Source organism: Pinus tabuliformis, chromosome 4_1, assembly GCF_031772625.1.
Source record: "Pinus tabuliformis cultivar Carrire ecotype Pingquan chromosome 4_1, CPIR1, whole genome shotgun sequence".
NCBI classification, from domain to species: Eukaryota; Viridiplantae; Streptophyta; class Pinopsida; order Pinales; family Pinaceae; genus Pinus; species Pinus tabuliformis.
Window position 1 is genome coordinate 174,993,356 of NC_142303.1, and position 21,072 is coordinate 175,014,427.

At 41.6% G+C, this 21,072-nt stretch overlaps 1 protein-coding gene across 2 annotated transcripts in view; it reads left to right on the plus strand.

The window, feature by feature from the left end:
• The window catches only part of LOC149174755 (P-loop containing nucleoside triphosphate hydrolases superfamily protein), a 77,478-nt gene extending 57,165 nt beyond the window's left edge, over nt 1-20,313 (plus strand). For both annotated transcript variants that reach the window (XM_089419401.1, XM_089419402.1), the window contains exon 7: nt 20,084-20,313. In XM_089419401.1, coding sequence (XP_089275527.1) covers nt 20,084-20,215 — 132 coding nt within the window. In that variant the 3' untranslated portion in view covers nt 20,216-20,313. The remainder of the gene's footprint in view (nt 1-20,083) is intronic.
• The last annotated feature ends 759 nt before the right edge of the window (nt 20,314-21,072 follow it).

Consider the following 21,072-nt stretch of genomic DNA (forward strand, 5'->3'; position numbering starts at 1 on the left):
TATGCCTTTGAGGTTTCGTTATACCCAATGAAGAACCCATTTTCTGTAGTTTGATCCAACTTAATGTGTTTTTCATCTGGGACATGGTAGTAAGCTATGCTGCCAAAGATTCTAAAGTGACTTACTTCTGGCTTCTTTCCTAAGAAGACTTCTTTTGGTTTTATCTTCCCCAATGCCCTGTGAGGAGCCCTGTTCTAGATATACACAGTTGTGTTACATGCTTCTGCCCATAAAAACTTGAGAAAATCCTAATCATATAACCTTGCCTTTGCAGCCCCAACTATTGGCCTGTTTTTCTACTCCGCTACCCTATCTTGTTGTGGATTGTATGGAGTTGTCCACTCCCTCCTGATACCTTCCTTCACACAGAACCCTGTCAAGTCAGTATTTGTGTACTCTCATACGTTATTTGAACGAAGTACCTTGATCTTCTTCCCTATCTCATTCTCTACTAGAGCCTTAAATTCCCTAAAGCAACTAAAGACCTCATCCTTTGTCTTCAAGAAATAGGTCCATTTTTTCTTGGAATGGTCATCAATGAAGGTGATGAAGTATTTGTACCTTATCTAGTCGATATAGGACCGCAAATGTCTGGGTGTATAAGTTGTAACACACCATTTGATCTATTGTCACTTTCTTGAGAACGTTGCCTTAGCATACTTCCCAGGTAGGCACCCTTTGAACACATCATCATGTTTTGTGCCTAATTCTGGAACACCTGTTATTATCTCCTTGAGCATCCTAAGTGTTCCATGATGTAGATGTCTGATTAACCTAAGCCATAGTTCATTTAGGTCTCTCCCACTACTACTGCAATCTTTGATGTTGTTGCTAACTAGTGCCTTTAAGAGAATCGAGCTACAACTTGTATAACTTGTTGCTTCAGACTCCAAACTCCAATCTACTTCACGTTCTTCCCTACAAAGTGGACATCATATCCCTTATCCTGTAGCTAGGATACTGAAATAAGGTTCATACCTAAGTCGGGCACATGCAACACATCTGTAACACTGGTGCTTGCACTCAACTCTCTCTGAATCTTGATGGTACCTACTCCAACTAGAGTACATTTACTCTTGTTTCCCATATGGATCTGGAAGTCCATTTGCTCCTCCTTATAGCTGGAGAAGTATTCTCTAACCCCTGTCATATGAGCTGACGCTCCACTGTCTATATACTAGACACCCTATGAAGTTGAGCTAGAGAGGCAAGCTATCTGAGCGAATTCATCCTCCAATCTAGAAGACAAATCCATAGCCTCCTGAATGTTGAATCTTTATGTGGCCATACTGGAAAAATCTGAGATTTCTACTAAAGACATCCTGAATATAATTTTATGTGAACTTTTCTCTTCCACCTAGTGTTGATTTGTTGCTACTAGACTAGTTGCAAACCAACTGCACCCAAATCGAACTCACTGATCTACTCATTGGAGCCCTCTATTCGAAAAATACACAACTTGCAAATTTATGCTCCTAAGGATGATCGAATTTTTCTGTAACCTGCAACTTAAAATCGAACCCTCTACCTCTGCAAAGTTGCACTTCGTGGTGGCTTGCGTAGATCTGAGAAATTATGCTCATAACTCCCTTTGAAACGGCAAAATTTATCCCTCTTGCTGTTGAACCTCCGATCTGATCTTCAATTCTCTGATACCATGTAAAAATTTCCTTAAAATTGCAGCAACTAAAATTTATTCTTCTAATTGATTAATTATGCGGTTTATTTGTTACAGCAAATAACGAATAAATCACACTGCAATTCTTGACAATAAAACTACATTGCGTAAAATAAACTAGAATTGAGAAAATAGATGCACACACACAATAAAAATGACACCAATATTTTGGACAATAGTCCCTAGAAAAACCCCGAAGGGAAAACCGGTGCAGCAGATGAGGGTTTATTTTATTATGCAGTAGCAAAAACTGATACAATAATCTAGATGCCGAAATTGGCAATTCTCTAGCAAAATAATCTGGCCAAAATATTTGTGAGACAATTTGTCTCACCTGACAATTGATCCTGCTCCAAATATGGCTCTATCTGGGCCACTCGAATTGACCCTGTGTTAGTCTTTATGCATGCCTTGTGTAGGAATTTACAGGGTAAGTTCCACAGAAGAATACCAAAAGGACACCGCTCACAACCAGATCTCAAATCAATACACCAGTATTTTTGACGTGGTTAAAACCCTCAGAGTGCAAGGAGGGAAACAGTCCACGGCCTGTCCCAACGTGGGTACAGACAATTTATTAATCAAAGAATGAAAATTTACATAAGCTTCTCTCATGCACAGATTACACGAACAATGACCCTCCATGCGCTTTAAATAGAACTCATGGACCAATCGGGTGTCAAGCCACGGATCAAGTGTCGGTAATACCGAGGTGAGAGTGAACCGTCGGATCACTACATATCGTGACCGTCGGATTGTAAGTTACAAAATGTACAACGGTAAAGAAACACACTTTACCTAACTCTAACCTAACTCTATACTAGACCAAGTTGAACTTAACTATATCCTATGTGTCGGAATATCCTAACATCCCCCCTTAAGAACAACTTGGGATAGGATTGAAGGATTTACAAATATGACACAATAGGAGAAGGAAGGAGGCACTAGAGCCTATCCCCCCTTAGTGACAACTTCCTGAACTCCAAGCATATATCGAAGTTTAGTGAACTTCGCCTCTGTGAGAGCCTTTGTGAAGATGTCTGCAACCTGATCATCCGTTGGACAATATTGCACTTCAAGAACATGGTCAAGAATGAGCTTTCTGATGAAGTGCATGTGTAGTTCAATGTGTTTGCTGCGCTGATGCTGGACTGGATCTTTGCATAGCTGAATGGCACTTTGATTATCACACCAAAGTGTGGTTGGATGCTGCTGCTCAAAGCCAAACTCTGATAGGATCTGACGAAGCCACAAGGCTTCCTTACTAGCTTCCACGGCACCACGATACTCTGCTTCTGCTGACGAAAGAGAAATGGCAGCCTGTTTCTTACAAGCCCATGTAATAGGTCCTGAACCAAGAGTGAAGACATAACCGGCAGTAGACTTCCGATCATCAAGGTCACCAGCCCAATCAGAATCAGTGAAACCAACTAACAGAGGAGCTGCTTTGGCACTGTAATGAATCCCAAACTGTATTGTACCTCGAACATAACGAAGTATTCTTTTAGCTGCTTTCCAATGACTTTCACGGGGGTTTTGCATAAAACGAGCAACAAGGCCAACAACAAAGGAAAGATCAGGACGAGTATGGGTTAAATACAAGAGTTTTCCGACAAGTTGACGGTATAAGGTAGCATCAACTTCAGGAGAAGTACAAGAGACTGAAAGTTTGACTCCAGACTGAAAGGGAGAAGGGGCTGGCTTACAGTCTTCCATGTGAAAATGACGAAGAATATCACAAGCATACTTGGACTGGGAAAGGAAAATACCCTCTTGGGATTGCAAGACTTGAAGACCGAGAAAATAGTGTAAGTGTCCTAAGTCTGTCATTTCAAATTTCTTTTTAAGGCTGGACTTCACATGGTTTATAAGGTTGGGATCACTACCAGTAAGAATAAGATCATCAACATAAAGAACAAGGATGATGAGAGAGTTGCCCACTTTCTTGGTGTAGACAGTATTGTCAGAATGACACCTAGAAAAGCCAGATTCTAAAAGAAAGCTATCCATTTTGGCATACCAAGCTCGAGGAGCTTGCTTGAGGCCATAAAGGGATTTCTTAAGGCGACAAACGAGGCTGGAGTCTGTTTGTATGAAGCCAATGGGTTGTTCCATATAGATTTCTTCCTGCAAGTCCCCATGCAAGAAGGCAGATTTAACATCCATTTGATGTACTTCCCATTTTAAAGAGGCAGCAAGGGAAAGAACAAGGCGGATAGAGTTCATTTTGGCAACTGGAGAGAAGGTTTCAGTGTAGTCAATGCCTTCAACCTGTGAAAAGCCCTTAGCAACTAGACGAGCTTTATGTTTGTTAACTTTCCCATCTGGTCCATACTTGGTTCTGTAAACCCATTTGCATCTAACAAGTTTGCGTCCCTTTGGTAGAGGAACAAGATCCCATGTATCATTTGTCATCAATGAATGATATTCTTCATTCATAGCTGTTTCCCAATGTGGATGGCCTGAAGCTTCTGCAAAAGTGTCAGGATCATGATTCACTGGAGCTTGAGCCAGTAAAGAAGAGGCTCTTTCAAACTGAGAACGTGTACGTCGCTGATCTGTAGGATCACCGGCAAGATCACCTGCTGCATCCCGAGTAGCACGGACCCATCTTGGAAGTTGAGGATCCTGAGAAGGTGGGGAAGGATTATCATCCTCGCTTTCATCATCAGAAGAAGAAATGTTCTCAAAGATAGAAGAGATGGGAAGAGGTGGCACATCCGCCGGACTAGGCTCGCAGGCCGATTTATTTTCATCAAATTTTACATCTCTTCTAATGATAACATTTTTGGACTTAAATGGAATAAGTCTATAGCCTTTTACATCTTCAGAATATCCAACAAAAGTACATTTCTCACTCTTAGGTTCTAAGGCTTTATGCTTTTCATCTGGAATATGGGCCCACTTCACTTCCAAACACACGAAAGTGACTTACATCTGGTTTAATGGAACTCCAAGCTTCTTCTGGAGTGATATTCTCTAGAACCTTAGTAGGAGTGCGATTGATTATATAATTTGCACAATTAATTGCTTCGGCCCAAAAACTAAGACTGAGTCCTTTAGATTGCAGCATACAATTAGCCATTTCCTTTAAAGTGCGATTTTTCCTTTCAGCTACACCATTTTGTTGTGGAGTGTATGGAACAGTATGTTGCATTTGAATGCCATTTTCGGTGCAAAAGGTGATGAATGCATTTTTAACATATTCTCCACCATTATCAGTTCTTAGCTTAAGAAGTTGATGTCCAGATTGTTTTTCAACGAATGCTTTGAAGGCCAAAAAGGTGGTAAATACTTCGCTCTTGAGTTTTAAGAAGTATACCCAAGTGCGTCTAAAGAAGTCATCAATGAAAGTTAAGAAGTACTTGCAGCCAGAGAATGAAGCAACAGGAAGAGGACCACATAAATCACTGTGCACAAGCTGTAAAGGGGCTGAGGCGTGCCAAGAGGCACGTTTGTCAAAACTGTCCCGATGATGTTTTCCGAGTACACATCCGGAACAAACACCATCTTTGCAAGATACCATAGGAAGACCTGTCACCATGTTTTCTTTATAGAGATGCTGAAGGGAGCGATAGTTTAAGTGACCATACCGCTCATGCCAAAGTTTGCTCACTTCATCATTATGAGCAACAAATACTGAGGGAAGATGGGATGACCCAAAGTTGTGAAACTTATACAACCTTTTGGAATCATCAGCAAGACCAGTAGCTAGAATCTGTTTAGGATCTTTTAGATCCTTGATTACAACATCATGAGGTGAAAATTCAACGATTTTACCTTCACCTGAATGAGTTATCTGATAGACAGATAGAAGGTTGCAGGATAAGTTTGGAACACATAATACATCATTGAACTGACCATTGTCTAGATGAACAGTTCCAGTCCCTACAACATTAAGAGATCTATCATCACCAACATATATATTTTTGGTGTTACAATCATTTAAAGAAGAAAACATGGCTTGGTTTTTGGCCATGTGACAAGAGGCTCCAGAATCAATGAGCCACTCATGAGAATGAGAAGAAGAAGAAGATACATTTAATGCATAACTAGACTGAGATGATTGACGATGACATGCAGAAAATGCCGTTCCGGAAGTTGAAGTTGAAGTAGGCTCCAGATGGATGTTATGTTTCTTCATTGCGGCTTCCAAGGCTTCCATCTTCTTAAAGCATTTAGATTCTAAGTGGCCATCTCGATTACAAAAGTTACAATGTCTTTCAGTCTTCTTCCATTTGTTTTTATTGGGCTTATCATATTGCTGAAATGATCTTTCATCTTGAGGCTGAGTTGGTTTAGGACCATTCCTTTGAGGATAAGACTTCTTAGGATTCTTTGAATTTGGATACTGCTGGGCGGCTAACGCTTTTGTGGAAGAGTTTCCAAGATTAAGAAGACCAAGGTGTAAGAGTTTTTCTTGTTCTCTTATTAAGGAATCACAAAAGAGTCAAAGGAAGGGGGCTTGTAGTCTTTGCCTTGACAAATGAAAGCTTCCCTGGTAGAATGGAAAGTGGAAACAAATACAGAGTAGGCTGGCCCTAACTTAGTGAGGATGGAATAAATAAGGTTACCATCATCTTTCTTAACTTTAACACCTTCCAAGAGATATCTAAGGTTCTTGAATTTTGACAAGAAATCTTCAATGCAAGAAAAATTATTAGGATCCAAAGTAAGCAGCTCATTTTCAAGTTGATGGGATCTAATTTCATTTTTAATCCCAAAAACTTTAGCAAGTTTTTCTAATGCTTCATGAGGAGTTTCAATTTCTGCAATGTGGAATCTAAGATCAGGAGAAACAGACATTCCTATCAAGCCACGTGCTTGATCTTGTCGATTTTCCCATTTTTCGGCCTTGTCTTCATCTTTGGGTTTCTTCTCTTGGTCTGTGGCTATTCTGAAGAGACCTTTACTTCTAAGTAAATCTCCCATGTAGGCGACCCATTGGAAGTAGTTAGTGCTGTCAAGAATGACTTGGCATGGACTTTCCATTTTTGAAAAACAACTGAAGCTGAAGATGCTGAAAGTGAGTGGTCCAATGGATAGATCTCGAAAAAATAGGCGGTTTTAAAAAAAACGGCTCTGAAAAAGGCTTCCGGATGAAGAAGTTATGGCTTTTTGAAAAAAAATTGTTGATGTTGCCGGCAAAGTGCGCGAATGTGCGGGAATGAAAAAATCCGCCCCCACAAAATGGAGACTTGAACCCAAGACCTCTACTCTCTTAAAAGGTCTTTGAACCAATTGATCTATACAAAAGATTTGAGAGAGAGAGAGAGAGAGAGAGAGAGAGAGAGAGAGAGAGGGGGGGGGGGGGGGGGGCCTCGATTTGCGTGCTTGCCTTGGGAAGACTCTTTTCCCCTACAAAACACAAAACACAAAACCCAACACGAATATCCAAAGAAAAACGAACCTTACGGCTCGAAGTTAGCTTTAGCCAAAAAACTAAATATTTTCCTCAATGTTTCTGATTTTCCGAGATCACACTAAGGTGCAGGGAAAAGAGCATACGCATGAGAAAAATCCTTTCTTTCTGTTTCTGATTTGCCCAGATCGCACAGAGTCGCAGGGCAAAGAGCATACGCAGAAATGAAAGGTATAGATCCGGGAAAAAAAAGGCTAAATAAACCGAAACCGAAATAAGCAGAGAGAAAATGACAGTAAACTGCAAAAAAAACACTGTATACCTCCCGATCTGAAAAATGACGCAGCTAGGGCTACCGGAAACCTTTTCGCGTGAAACGAAAGGGGTTCCTCACTGAAACAGATGCTCCGAATGCAACAGAGCAGTCCTCTCGGCCCGAAAGCAGTCAGAAACAGCAGATCTAGGAAACGACAGCCGCATGCAGTTCTACCGGCTTCAGATTTGGATCACCAACGGACGCGGCCCTCAAATAGCTCCGATACCATGTAGGAATTTACAGGGTAAGTTCCACAGAAGAATACCAAAAGGACACCGCTCACAACCAGATCTCAAATCAATACACCAGTATTTTTGACGTGGTTAAAACCCTCAGAGTGCAAGGAGGGAAACAGTCCACGGCCTGTCCCAACGTGGGTACAGACAATTTATTAATCAAAGAATGAAAATTTACATAAGCTTCTCTCATGCACAGATTACACGAACAATGACCCTCCATGCGCTTTAAATAGAACTCATGGACCAATCGGGTGTCAAGCCACGGATCAAGTGTCGGTAATACCGAGGTGAGAGTGAACCGTCGGATCACTACATATCGTGACCGTCGGATTGTAAGTTACAAAATGTACAACGGTAAAGAAACACACTTTACCTAACTCTAACCTAACTCTATACTAGACCAAGTTGAACTTAACTATATCCTATGTGTCGGAATATCCTAACACACACGCCCTACTCGCACTACCTGTGGAGCTGCCCAAATTTTTTATTCTGCCTAACTCTACCTCTAGAGATGACTTGCTTGGCCTCTTAGAAATTTCCCGACCACTAACACCTGAACTGGCCTCCCCTTCAGCTGAATCAAACTACCCTCTAAAGCTTTCACACTGCCTCTGTGCAACCTCACTGAGGATAATACGACCCTCTTGTTGTTGACTCTTTGACACTAGAACTCCACCGGAAATTACTACTACTGCTCCCTCTTTCTTCTTCTTTCCTTCTGGCTCGAACTCTGCAAGTGGATAGTTTGATTTGCCAAGGAACTTGCTCTCCCTATGTCTCACGAGTCACAACTATGCTCAAGTGTGTCTTCTTCATCCCCATCAACCTGCTCTTAGAATCTCTTGTTAGATCACCAATGGCCATGATTAAATCGTTATCGACGATTATGATCGTCTCAAACTCAATCTATGTGGGTTTCTAGAGCTTCTTCAACTTTCCTTAATTAATTCCTATTAATTAACCAGTTTTCCTAAGTTAGGAAAAATTTAAATGATGGTTAATTAATTTAATTAAGGTGTTTTGCAAGCTTATCTCGTGAAATTTTTTCTAGGTTTTGAAGATCTCGTGTTCCTTAGTTTCTTAGACACAAATCAAGACTAGAACACCTATTCAATGCTACAAAAACTTACATAGAAGAGTCACAGTTTGTCTAAGAGGAGGCCAATTCTATTATCTGCCTTAGTAGGGAGGCCAAGGATAGCTCAATAAGAGTGGTTCTCTGTGAAAGGATGTGTTTTGTGGATGAAGGGTTGGTCTACCCTAGTTGTCATTTGCCGGAAGGACTGAAATTTGTGTAAGGGTCTCTAAGTGAAGGTCGCTTGTTGTTTGCGGAGGAAAAAGGGCAAATTTGCCTCAAGAAGATCTTAGGTATAGGCCTCAGGTCTAATAAAGGCAGCCAGAGCTGAGGTCGAGGATAGATCAAGGCTTTTACAGCCTGTCTAAATGCCTATAGAAGCAAAAGGAGGCTTGTCAAGTTTGGGATGAGGTTTGTAAAGTCAGATCGTGAAGCAACAAGAAGAGTCGAGGTTGGATCAAGATAATTACAGTTAGTATCGTAGTTATAAGGGTTAAATTAAAGGGGGACCGAGGGCCTGAAAAGGCTATAGTGGGCAAATTGAGGGTCTAGCAAAGGTCTAATGGTCTAGTAACAGTGGGCTGAGATTTGTAACGTTGCTTGTGCAACGAGACAAGTGACCACTAGTAGGTGGAGGGCTGGAGAAGGGTTAGAATAACTATGGTTTGGGCAGACAAAGAGTACCGAAGGAGGTCAAGAGGCCTCAAGTTACCGAACAGATAGGGTTGAGATCTTGAGGAGGCCAGCTGAGTTCTGGTTGTGATTAGGAGGAGGGCCGAAGCCCTAGGTCAAGATGAAAAGCTTCAGATCAACAAACATTGAGGTTCGTGGTGCCTTAGAGAGGCCAACAAGGGTTTGAATGAGGTTACCATTCTGTGAAGGAGTATTGCTAAGAAGCATATCAAAATTTTGTTCATAAAAGGAGCTTTAGGCAACAAAGTCATGGCTAAGTATACAGTGATTTGAAGGGCAAATCAACTGTGAGTAGTTGAAGTGTTTTGAAGGTTGATAAATGCAGTGTATTTGAAGGGTTAGAAGTAGAACTTAGATGCATTGTGAGCAGTTGTATGACAGAGATTAGAAAGGACCCTAATCACTATGTGAAGGAGGCAAAGTACAACCAGGTACATCGAGGGCAAAGAGGACATAAAGGGTTGCAAGCGAGGGATTGCTACAACAAGTAAGTCAAGAATTGTTTCTTTGATGTGATGAGTAGATTGAGGATCTAATTGATCTGACCTCAAGCCCTAATATTTTGTATATTATGTATATTAGTTGTACTAGTGATCTGAATGGCCATGATCCCTGGTACAGAAGCCCCATGATTCTTTTATTAATGGACTAATAAAAACTCGAGCTTTGGGCTCAATATGTTTGTGTACTTAATTGATTTCACTATTGTAGACTTCCATTGTGCAAAGTGCTTGTAAGTTGGTGGTTCCTAGTGTGTTTGTGTGCCTCGTTAGCCATAGACCAAATCTAGGGCCCAAGGAAAATTCAACATGGTATCAAAGCTACTTTGAAGGCATGTGGATCAGAGTGTGTGCAAGAAGCAGAGTGAGCCAGTGGAGGTTGTGTAGGCTTAGTGGAAGATTGCGAAGGATTTTTAGCTGCCCTATGGAAGTTTGAATCTCTAGGTTCTAACAAGATAGAGTTTTTAGCCTATTGTAGATTTTCATTGTGCAAAGTGCTTGTAAATTGGGGGTTCCTAGTGTGTTTGTGTGCCTCGTTAGCCATAGACCAAATCTAGGGTCCAAGGAAAATTCAACATGGTATCAAAGCTACTTTGAAGGCATGTGGATCAGAGTGTGTGCAAGAAGCAGAGTGAACCAGTGGAGGTTGTGTAGGCTCAGTGGGAAATTGCGAAGGATTTTCAACTGCCCTAATGAGATAGAGTTTTTAGCCTATGTAAGGATAGTCATAGGACCATACAAGAGAATTCATGGCGGTGCAAGGAAACATCATGCTGCATGCGAGGACAATCATGCACCATGCAAGTCAAATCTTGATCAAGTACAATGGGAGACGTGGCACATGCGAGGACAGGTATGGCTATGCAAAGGAAAGCCATGGAGTTAGAAGCGTGAAGGAAATACCTTCCTCACTAAGGAGTGTTAGAATTTTGGGTAGTTCGGAACCTATTTCCAATAGGGAAAAGCCACCAAAAGGAACTGGCTGGGAAAGTTACCCAAAGTTGGGGTTTTGGATCGAAAGCAATGGGTTTGAGACCTAAAGAAACTAATTGTTTATTCTAATGGGTTGAGAGGCTAAAACCCTAATGATCTAGAGGTTTCCTAAATGACCCAAGAGAAAAGTAAAAATAGAGCCAAAGGAGAGGCTCATTGTGTGCAAGTGAGATGGACTTCATTTGAGCGAGGAAGGGAGTTAAAGGTCCTAGCCACAGATCCCTAGAAGAGTTGCAGTCTATCCAAGAGGCCAAGTCTAGGATTTGCCTCAGCAAGGAGGCTAAGGACAACTCAATAAGAGTGGTTCTCTATGAATGGACAAGTTTTGTGGATGAAGGGTTGGTTTGCCCTAGCTACCATCTGCTAGGAGGACTGAAATCTATGTAAGGGTCTCTAAGTGAAGGTTGCTTGCTGTCTGTGTAGGAAAAAGGGCAAATTTGCCTCAAGAAGGTCTCAAGTACAAGCCTCATTTTCGGTTAAAAAGGGGGTCTTTTCCGAGCTTGGCAAGGTTTCTATTCAGGGGAAAGATGACCAAAACCCTGTCACTGAAAGGACGGAAGAGAAGGGAAGCCAGTCTACTGGCAAGGAAGGAACCCCAGCAGGAGTATCGAGCCATATCCCCCCAGGAAAGGACGGTAACCCCTCTGCGAGTAATGTGCATGGAGCACTAAGGGTACCAGATTTTTTAGGCATAGACAGAGAGGCGGACTTGGAACGAGAAAGGGTTGGGGAAAAGCGTAAGAAGGCGAAATCCCTAAAAAAGAGAAGGATAGCAGGAAACTTGTTATTGGGAATGGATGTTCAAGTAGAGGACGCGTTGGATGTGGCAGAGTGTACGCTTGTGGGTCGTGTAAGGGGGCGTTTTGTCTCTGGCAAGTTTCTACAGCAATGGGCGGAGAGTCAATGGAAGGAGACCCCGGCAAAGTCCTTCAAAACGGCCACTTTGGTTAAAGGGTGGTTCATGATCAGGTTTGACAGCAAAGAAGCCATGGAATGGGTTGAAGGAAGAAATTGGGCTTTTGGGAAACGCCCAGTCTTTTTCAAAAGGTGGTCTCCTCTCTTCGACGCGTCCAAGGAAAAGGTGGAGGAATTCCCCGTCTGGGTAAGGGCACCTGGTCTTCCACCGTTCCTTTGGGTGGATTCCGTCTTCTCTTCTATCGGGAATCTCCTGGGTACGTTCTTGGAAGCGGATAAGTCTTTTCTAGACACACACGAAAGGGCAGTGGCAAGGATTTTAGTGCGTCTGAACCCAAATGAAGGGCTAGTGGACTCGATAAATTTGCAATACAGAGAGTATGTCTTTGAACAGTTGTTGGATTATGAACTTTTACCATTTAGGTGTCACAGATGCCATGAGCACGGACATCTAGCAAGGGATTGCCCCTTGGGGAGGCGCAGAAGGAGGATTCAAAAACCTGTTGAGCAGTGGGAGAGGAGCATGAGGGAAGAAACAAAATTGGCGGAGAAGGAAATCTCAGAGGCCAAGCCCATGGAAGGGGTACAATCCCAGGAGGATGAAGCTCTGCCCCAGACTGAAGGGGACCCGATCAAAGCAGCCGAAGATCAGAGCGGTGCCGAAAAGACTCCTGTGGGAAATACTGATGCCGTTGCTAATGAACCATCCGGTAAGCAATCAGACCCTTTAAACTCTGTTTGTTTTCCTGATTCAAAAATTGTCCACTCTTCTATGGAGTCTCCTCTGACTACTAATTGCAAAGATGACTGTACAAACATTGAACAATTAACTGCCGCTATTCCCTCCATCGATCTGAACTGTGAAGTCGTTTCCCTAGAAATCCCGGTCTCAGGTGGCTCCACCCCTGCTCGCACTTATAACCTTAGATCCCTCAGCAAAAAGTCTGATCTCTTCCCTGATTTGGGGGAACCAGTGGGTGGTTTGGGTCCTTCATCGTCTAGAAACTCTCATAAAAGGGGCAGAGGAAGGAAGTCAGATCTGTCCAAAGCCCAAGTCAAAGCAAAACTTGATGTGGCTGACGGCAAGCAAATGTTGATTCCTGGGGCGCTTAGAGCAGCAAAACCCCCTGAGGCGGTTATAAAATGATCTGTTTATCATGGAATTGCAGGGGTTTAACCAGTAAACCCAAAAAACTGGCATTGAAGGAATTAATCTCTCGCTATAACCCGGATCTGGTCTTTCTTCAAGAAACTCTGGGAAGGGGTGTAGATATTGAACCAGTCCTCAGATCTTTCCTCCCGGGGTGGACTTTTGTAGCCCTTGATGCAGAGGGCCACTCGGGTGGTCTTGCCATCGGTTGCAGGGATGGCAGATTGAAAATTTTGAGCCATTGGGGTATGCCCAATGTGCTGGGTATGGAGGTTAATTACCCAGATTTCGATTTCTCTTTCTTGATAGTAAATGTTTATGGGCCTTGTCAGGCAAGGGTTGCTTTCTGGAACGCGTTCATGTCTAAAGAATTGATGAAAGGGAAAAATCTGATAATAGGAGGTGATTTAAATTTCTCATTAGGGAATGCAGAGGCTTGGGGACCCTCGGCCAGAATTGACCCCCTATCAGATTATTTTGCTCAATTACTCCTATCCCACAAGCTGATAGATGTAAATATTATAAAGGCCAAGCCTACTTGGAGGAATAGGAGAACTGGGGAGGAGAGGATAGCAAAAAGGCTGGACCGCTTCCTAATCAGTGACTTGATGGCTTCCAATATTCCAATGTTCAGGCAATGGGTGGGTGAAGGGGGAAATTCTGATCACTTCCCCATTCTCTTAGAACTTTCCAAACCTCCCCCAAAACCTGCAGCTCCTTTCAAATTCAATGCTTCATGGCTGCAAGAAGAGTCTTTTAACCAGCTGTTCAGGAATACTTGGAGACACACGGGCAGAGACTTTTCTGGAAATAAAGGAGCTCTCTTCATGGAAAATCTAAAAAGACTAAAGAAAGCAACTGTAGAATGGGCATCAGAAAGAAGGAAAAAGCAAAATGAGGTCTTGGATAAAATAGATGATGAACTCCGAGCTCTAGAAGATCCTGAGGCGGATGCATATGCTACACAGGAGTCAAAAGAAAGGATTGTGACTCTTGAGAAATCGAGAGCAAAGATCTTATTGGACAAAGAGGAAGAATGGAGACTTAAGAGCAGGGCAATCTGGTTGAGAGCAGGGGATGAGAACACAAAATTTTTCCACAACTATGCAAAAGGCCGAAAAAATGCAAATACAATCTGGAAGCTAAAGGACCCTGAGGGCAGAGAAGCCTCGTCCTTTGAGGCTTTGTCAAATATGGGGAAGAATCATTTTAAATCTTTGTTCTCAGACCCAGGAGGGGTTTCTTTAGCTGAAACTATCAGAACAGCTCAAGCTTTTCCTCGTTTTGTGGAGGGGGAGGAGGCTGAAGATCTTTTCCGAGAGGTGACAAAAGAGGAAGTAGAAAGTATTGTTAAATCTATGGCAAAAGACAAAAGTCCGGGGCCGGATGGCTGGACAGTTGAACTCTTCACTCATTTTTTCGAGCTGATCGGGGAAGAGCTAACGGAAGTGGTGGAGGAATCAAGGAGAAAAGGTGAGGTTTATACCCCTTTCAATGCTACTTTCATTGCTCTTATTCCTAAAAAGGAGGCCCCGAAAACTTTCGAGGACTTCAGGCCAATTTCACTGTGCAATTGCATCTACAAAATTATTGCAAAAACCATTGCGGTTCGCCTGAAACCGATCCTTTCCAATTGCATCTCATCGGAACAATTTGGTTTTTTAGACGGTCGTCAAATCCACGAAGCTATAGGGGTGGCACAGGAAACCATTCATAGCATCAGAAAATCAAACTCGAAAGGGGCTGTGCTAAAAATTGACCTGTCAAAAGCTTATGACAGAATCAGCTGGACTTATCTCAGGATGCTGCTGACTCACCTGGGTTTCAAGGTGGAATTCATAAGCTGGATCATGGGGTGTATCTCAAGTGCAAGTTTCGCAGTGTTAATAAACGGGGCTGCCTCCCAATTCTTCAGAGGTCAAAGGGGGTTGAGGCAAGGATGTCCCCTTTCTCCTCTGCTCTTTCTCCTAGCTGCTGAGGGTCTCAGCAGATTGATATCCAATGCCAAAAGATCAGGTTTGGAAGTTGCTGTAAATTTGTTCATTACCCATCTCCTTTTTGTAGATGATATTTTATTATTTACAAATGGGAGTTTAAATGAAATTAAAGAACTTAAAAGTATTCTTGACCTGTTCTTGAAAGCTACAGGCCTTCAAATAAACTCTAGAAAGTCCCAGCTAATTCTGGAGGGTTTCAACAGACAGGAGGAACTCCTGATTTCATCTTACTTACCCTTCGAGGCCTGTAAAATGGAGAATCCTTTCAAATATCTTGGTTTTTGGTTGAAACCACAATCATATAGAAAGCAGGACTGGAACTGGCTGGTGGCAAAAATTGAACAAAGAATTTCCCATTGGAGCTACAAGTGGCTATCTCGAGCAGGCAGACTGACTCTGGTGAATTCAGTCCTTCAGGCCATGCCTGTGTTCTGGGCAGCCCTGACATGGATCCCAAAAGGCATCCTCCACAAGATTAAACAACTATGCAGCAGATTCCTTTGGTCAGGGTCAAAGGAGGACTCAGTGCTTCCTTGGGTGGCATGGGACAAAATCGCAAGGCCAAAAGACTGGGGTGGATGGGGCATAAAAAATCTCTATGATTTCAGCACCTCCTTAGCAGCAAAATCCGGTTGGCGCTTAATCATTTCCGAGAACCTATGGACCAGAGTAGTAAAACGAAAATATATTGATCCCATGCCCCTAGAAGATTGGATAAGGAACCCAAACAAAAAAGGCAGGAATTTCTCTGTGATTTGGAAAGCTACAGTAGAGGCTTTCAAGGTTATCGAACAGGGTCTGGCTTGGCAGGTAGGAAACGGTGAAAATGTAAGGATTGGAAGAGACCCTTGGGTGGGCTGCAACGAATCTTTCGCTCTTTCTCCTGAACTGAATGCTCATCTGGATTCGAAGGGGATTCATGGTCTAAATCAGATTGCTAACTTGGGTCAGTCAACCATTTGGGGCCAAGCATGGAAATCAGATGAAGAGTTAGGAATCGACCCCAGGTGGAGGAATGAGTGGCGGAGTTTTCTTCAGGAGCTAAAGAGATCAAATGTTAGAATTCAGGATAGACCGGACCAATTGGTGTGGGCACATGCTGAATCTGGAGCCTACTCCCCAAAGGCGGGGTATTCTTTCTTAATGAAGAAGAAAGGGTGGGTTAATCCAGAATGGTGGGTTAAACCTCTGCTAAAACTGAAGTGCCCCAAGAAAGCAAGATTATTCTCTTGGTGTGTTTTAAGAAAGAAAATTCCTACCTGGGATATTCTACAATCCAGATTCAAACAGGGCCCAGGTAGGTGCCCCTTATGTTTCTCAGACTCTGAATCCATTCCTCACCTGTTCATTGCTTGTCCTTTTGCAAGGAAAGTTTGGGAAGAAATGCAAAATTTATTAGGGAAAAATGTTAGATGGGAAGGGGATACTTTTCTTTCAGCTTGGGAATATTGGTGGAACCACTACCCAGAGAGGAACTTAAGGAATCTCCCCCCCATTATTTGTTGGGGTATCTGGATTGCTAGAAATAGAAGCATCTTCAGAGAAAAACTTACTCCAGCGGAGGTGATTGCTATACAAAGCTCAGCCATTCTGTCTAGTATCCCGGAACCTGAAGAATCACGGAACTCAGCCCCCAGAAAGGAAGAGCGAATCAGGGAAGGAATTCCATGGGCCTACTTCGACGGGGCAGCTCAAAACAACAATACGGGTGCTGGAATCTCCATTCATATAAGCCCCTCTCACTCTCTAAAAGCCGCTGTGGGATTAGGACCCGGAACAAACAACTTTGCTGAACTGTCCGCCCTCAAACTACTTTTATGCTGGCTCATAAACAGAAATATTTTCACAGTACAGATCTTTGGTGATTCTTTGAATGTAATAAACTGGGTCAATGGGAAATATAGATGTCAAAATTATATGCTGAGGCCGCTTCTGGAAGAGATTCAAAACTTAAAACTCCATTTTAATGTTTTCTCCATTGATCATATTTACAGGGACAGGAATGAAGAGGCAGATAGGCTTTCTAAAGAGGGTTTGCAGCTCGCTGTGGATTCGTGGAGGATAACTGAACAGATGCATGATCAGATCCGTGTGTCGGATCTCCCTCCTCACACTTAACCTTTTCTTAAAATATCAGATGTTTCAGTTTTTTGGGTTTATAGACAGTCTACTTATATCCGTTTTTGTTCGGTCAAATGTAAACATTGCTGGTTTCTATTTCCTGTTTCGGGACTGCTTTTCTGGAAACAAACATTTGCAAAACAGGGAGATCAGTGGGTTGTTTTCCTTTTTAAAAAGGAGGCCCACGATTTATTTTGTCATGTTCCAAAATTTTTGACAGAGTTGTCTATAAAAGGCAACGTCACAGCGCTGTAAGTAAGCGAGAAAGAGTTTATTTCTTTTTGGTTTGGCTTGGTGATTCTAAGGGGAGTATGTCTCTCTCCTTGAGGACTGATGATGGTCTCAAGATCACAGAAGTTTCTGGAATGTTAACTCATGTGCTTGTAACTTTTTTATTCCTTATAAAAAAGTTCGTTTTTTTCCTCGGAAAAAAAAAGTACAAGCCTCATGTCTGATAAGGGCAGCCAGAGCTAAGGCCGAGGATAGATTAGGGCTAGTACAACCTATTAGAATTCCTATAGAAGCAAAAGGATGCTTGTCGAGTTTGGGCTGAGATCTATAAAGTTAGATCGAAAAGAAACAAGAAGGGTCGAGGTTGGATCAAGCTAATCACAATCAGTATAGTAGGCAGAACGGTAAAATTAAAGGGGGGTAGAGGGCCTAAAAAGGCTATAGTGGACAGATCAAGGGTCTTGCAGAGGCCTAATGGTCTGGTAATAGTGGGCTGAGATTTGTAGGGCTGCTTGGGCAATGAGATAAGTGACCACTAGTAAGCCAAGGGTTGGAGAAGGCTTGGAATAACTCTTGTTTGGGTAGACAAAGAGTACTGAAGGAGTACTTGAGGCCTCAAGTTGCTACACAAACAAGGCCAATACCTTGAAGTTGAGGAGGCTAGTTGACTTCTAACTGTGATCAGGGGGAGGGTCGAAGCCCTAGATCAAGGCTGAAAAGCCTTAGATTAGCAAACAGTGAGGTTTGTGGTGCCTTAGAGAATCTTGCAAGGGTTTGAATGAGGCTACTATTCTATGAAAAAGTAGCGCTGAGAAGCATATCAAAAGTTTGTTCATAAAAGGAGCCTTGAACGGCAAGGTTGTGGCTGAGTATACAGTGGTTTGAAGGGCAAATCAACTGTGAGTAGCTGAAGTGTTTCGAAGGCTGATAAATGCAGTGTATTTGAAGGATTGGATGCATTGTGTGCAGTTGTATGACAGAGATTAGAAAAGACCCTAGTCACTTTGTGAAGGAGGCAAAGGACAGCCAGGTACGTCAAGGGCCAAGAGGATAGAAAGGGCTGCAAGCAAGCTACTGCTACAGCAAGTCAAGAATTTGTTCTTTGATGTGATGGGAAGATTGAGGATCTAATGGATCTGACCTCAAGCCATTATCTTGTGTATGCTATGTATACTAGTTGTGCTAGTGCTCTGAAGGGCCATGATCCCTCGTATGGGAACCCCGTGATTCTTTTATTAATGGACTAAAACAAAATCGAGCTTTGGGCTCAATATATCTGTGTACTTAATTTAAGTTGGGGGTTCCTAGTGTGTTTTTGTGCCTAGTTAGCCATAGACCAAATCTAGGGTGCAAATGAAAATTCAACAGGCCATTTTTTGGCTTGTTGCGCAATATTATCACAATTTTTATGATAATATCACAATATTATCATTGGCAAAAATATCATCGACTTTTACCAGCAATAATATCGTTGAGGGTAAACTTCTTCGTATCGTGATATTATCACGATTTTCATAACATCAGTCTGTTGTCTCCATAGTACAGGTCTCTTAGATTTAATGAGTATCACTTTGATATCTTTTATCTATTGGCATCGCTTAGAATGATCCTTGATAACGTTTTCTAGCAACATTCGTGCCTCCAATGGAATGTTCCACCTCATTGCCCATACTTTACATTCATTAGGATTCGAGAGTAGAAATTTGCAAGCACTGTAGGGCACTTGATATTGATAGGAAACACGACATTCAACATGTCAAATCAAACCCCCAAAACTCCTCTATCAAATGGCAATGGTCTGATGGCATTTTGAGCACCCTGTCAAAAGATATCAACTCTGCAGTCTACGTGGCCATCAAAGAAAAACCCTAAAATAGTTGATTTTAAATCAGCAATATCTTTACTTGCTGAATATTGATTTAAACATTTTTTTAATTTTTTAAAATTTATTCATATATATTTTAATCAAATCAGTTGTTTTCTGAGAGGATCTCATATTTACAATTGGTTTCTTCAAACTTTGCTCGAAAAGCTACAGGAATTGCTCTAAGTGTTGCGACCCTCTTTTTTCCTTTGAAAACCTACAAACTAGGGAAAAAAATCTTCCTTTTGGCCCAAGAAGGAGCTTTGATACCGCTTATTGTATCTTATCACATACAATATATCAAAGAATAAGATATAAATGTTCCTTGCAAAACTCTTAAGGTAGGGCAACACCTTACATTTTATCCTTTTATGGAAAGAATCCACTTCTGTTCACTTGCCTCTTCAAGGAGGCAACCTCCTAATGAGCTAAGCTCGAAATATAATATTCATTCACACATCTCAAAATGAAGACTCCTTCCTTGTTTATACTCTAATCATAACAACCTCATAACTACCTAGTGGACCTTTTTTAATGTGACCCCATTGCATTTATTCAATAATAACTACCAGTAGGGCTTATTTAATAATAAAGTGGATCTAGTCCACCTCACATTGAATGGCCTCTAGTATTATTGTTCCACTATGTGCCCTTCAGGCTTCAACACTTTATTACACCCCTAGGGAGGATCCCAACATTTCACCTATAATACAAAAAGCATTTTAAGCATATATTTAAAAAAAAGAATAACATCTTTTTAATCCGGTGAAGTTGAAAACTAGATTCAATTATATTTGGGACTTTGAACTGGGTATACAGATGATTTCCTTGAAAGAAGGTCAAATTCTTAATGTTTCTGAATAAATATATTTTATGGTAATTTTCTGAAAAAATATCACTACTATGTTTCTGTTTAAGCCCACACTAATTTGTATGCATTGTGCAGTGGAGGGGAGGATCAGAATTGCTGGTAGAATCGGGTGATCAAAGACGTGTCATTACTTTGCCCTCGAAAATGCAAGGGAAGGTAGCAGGAGCAAAATTTGAGAATAGAAATCTTGTGATAACACTGAAATAGATATGATATTATGTTGTAACCATGTTGCTAGTGATATTTATATTGGAAAGAGACGGATCTAATTCTGCAAGAAAAATTATTCTGATCCTTTGATCCAACCCGATGTTTTGAGTTCTTATATTCTTTTGCTTGCGATGACTATATTCCTTTGTTCCTTTACTTTTGTTCTCTTCCATTCCAACCGCAGCAGTAAAAATTACAGAACATTTGTGAAATGTGGGCCAAAGCAATAAGATTTTAGGATCACAAAATAGTGGTTTTCAAAGTATATAGACCTGCATAAATTAATATAGTTTATAAAATATAATGAAATTCAAATAGTACTAATATAGTGAATGTTTTATGTCATCTTTCTTTCATCCTCTTGTTTGATTCCTGGTGATTTGGAGTTTGCAATATATGCTCTGTTGTATGTAGGTGCAGGTTCACAGGTTTGTCTTAAAGGATTTCCCGTCATGGGATCTGGTAGGGAAATGGATCTTGAACAAATATTGCAAGTTTCCAAGGATTCTAGAAGGGCGCAATGGGGATTCAACACTGTGGATCTCGTACGACAGAAAAGTAGTAGAACTGAATGAAATGCAACAAGTAGAATAAGAGGATAAACCATAGTGAAATTTATTACTTCAATGCACTTGCTAAGACTCAATCTGACAAGTATTAAGAAGGGTAAATGGATGCATAGTCAACTCTTCCTTCCTCCACTTCAAGACTTGGATAATCTCCAAGACAACTCTTAACATGAGGGGAACTATATTTGAAAGGAAAGAATGGAGGGCCACTCCAGTGGAAGAACGGATCTGATCAGAGGGTCAACCTTATATCCTGGAGTTACAATCCTCAATTTATGAAAAAAA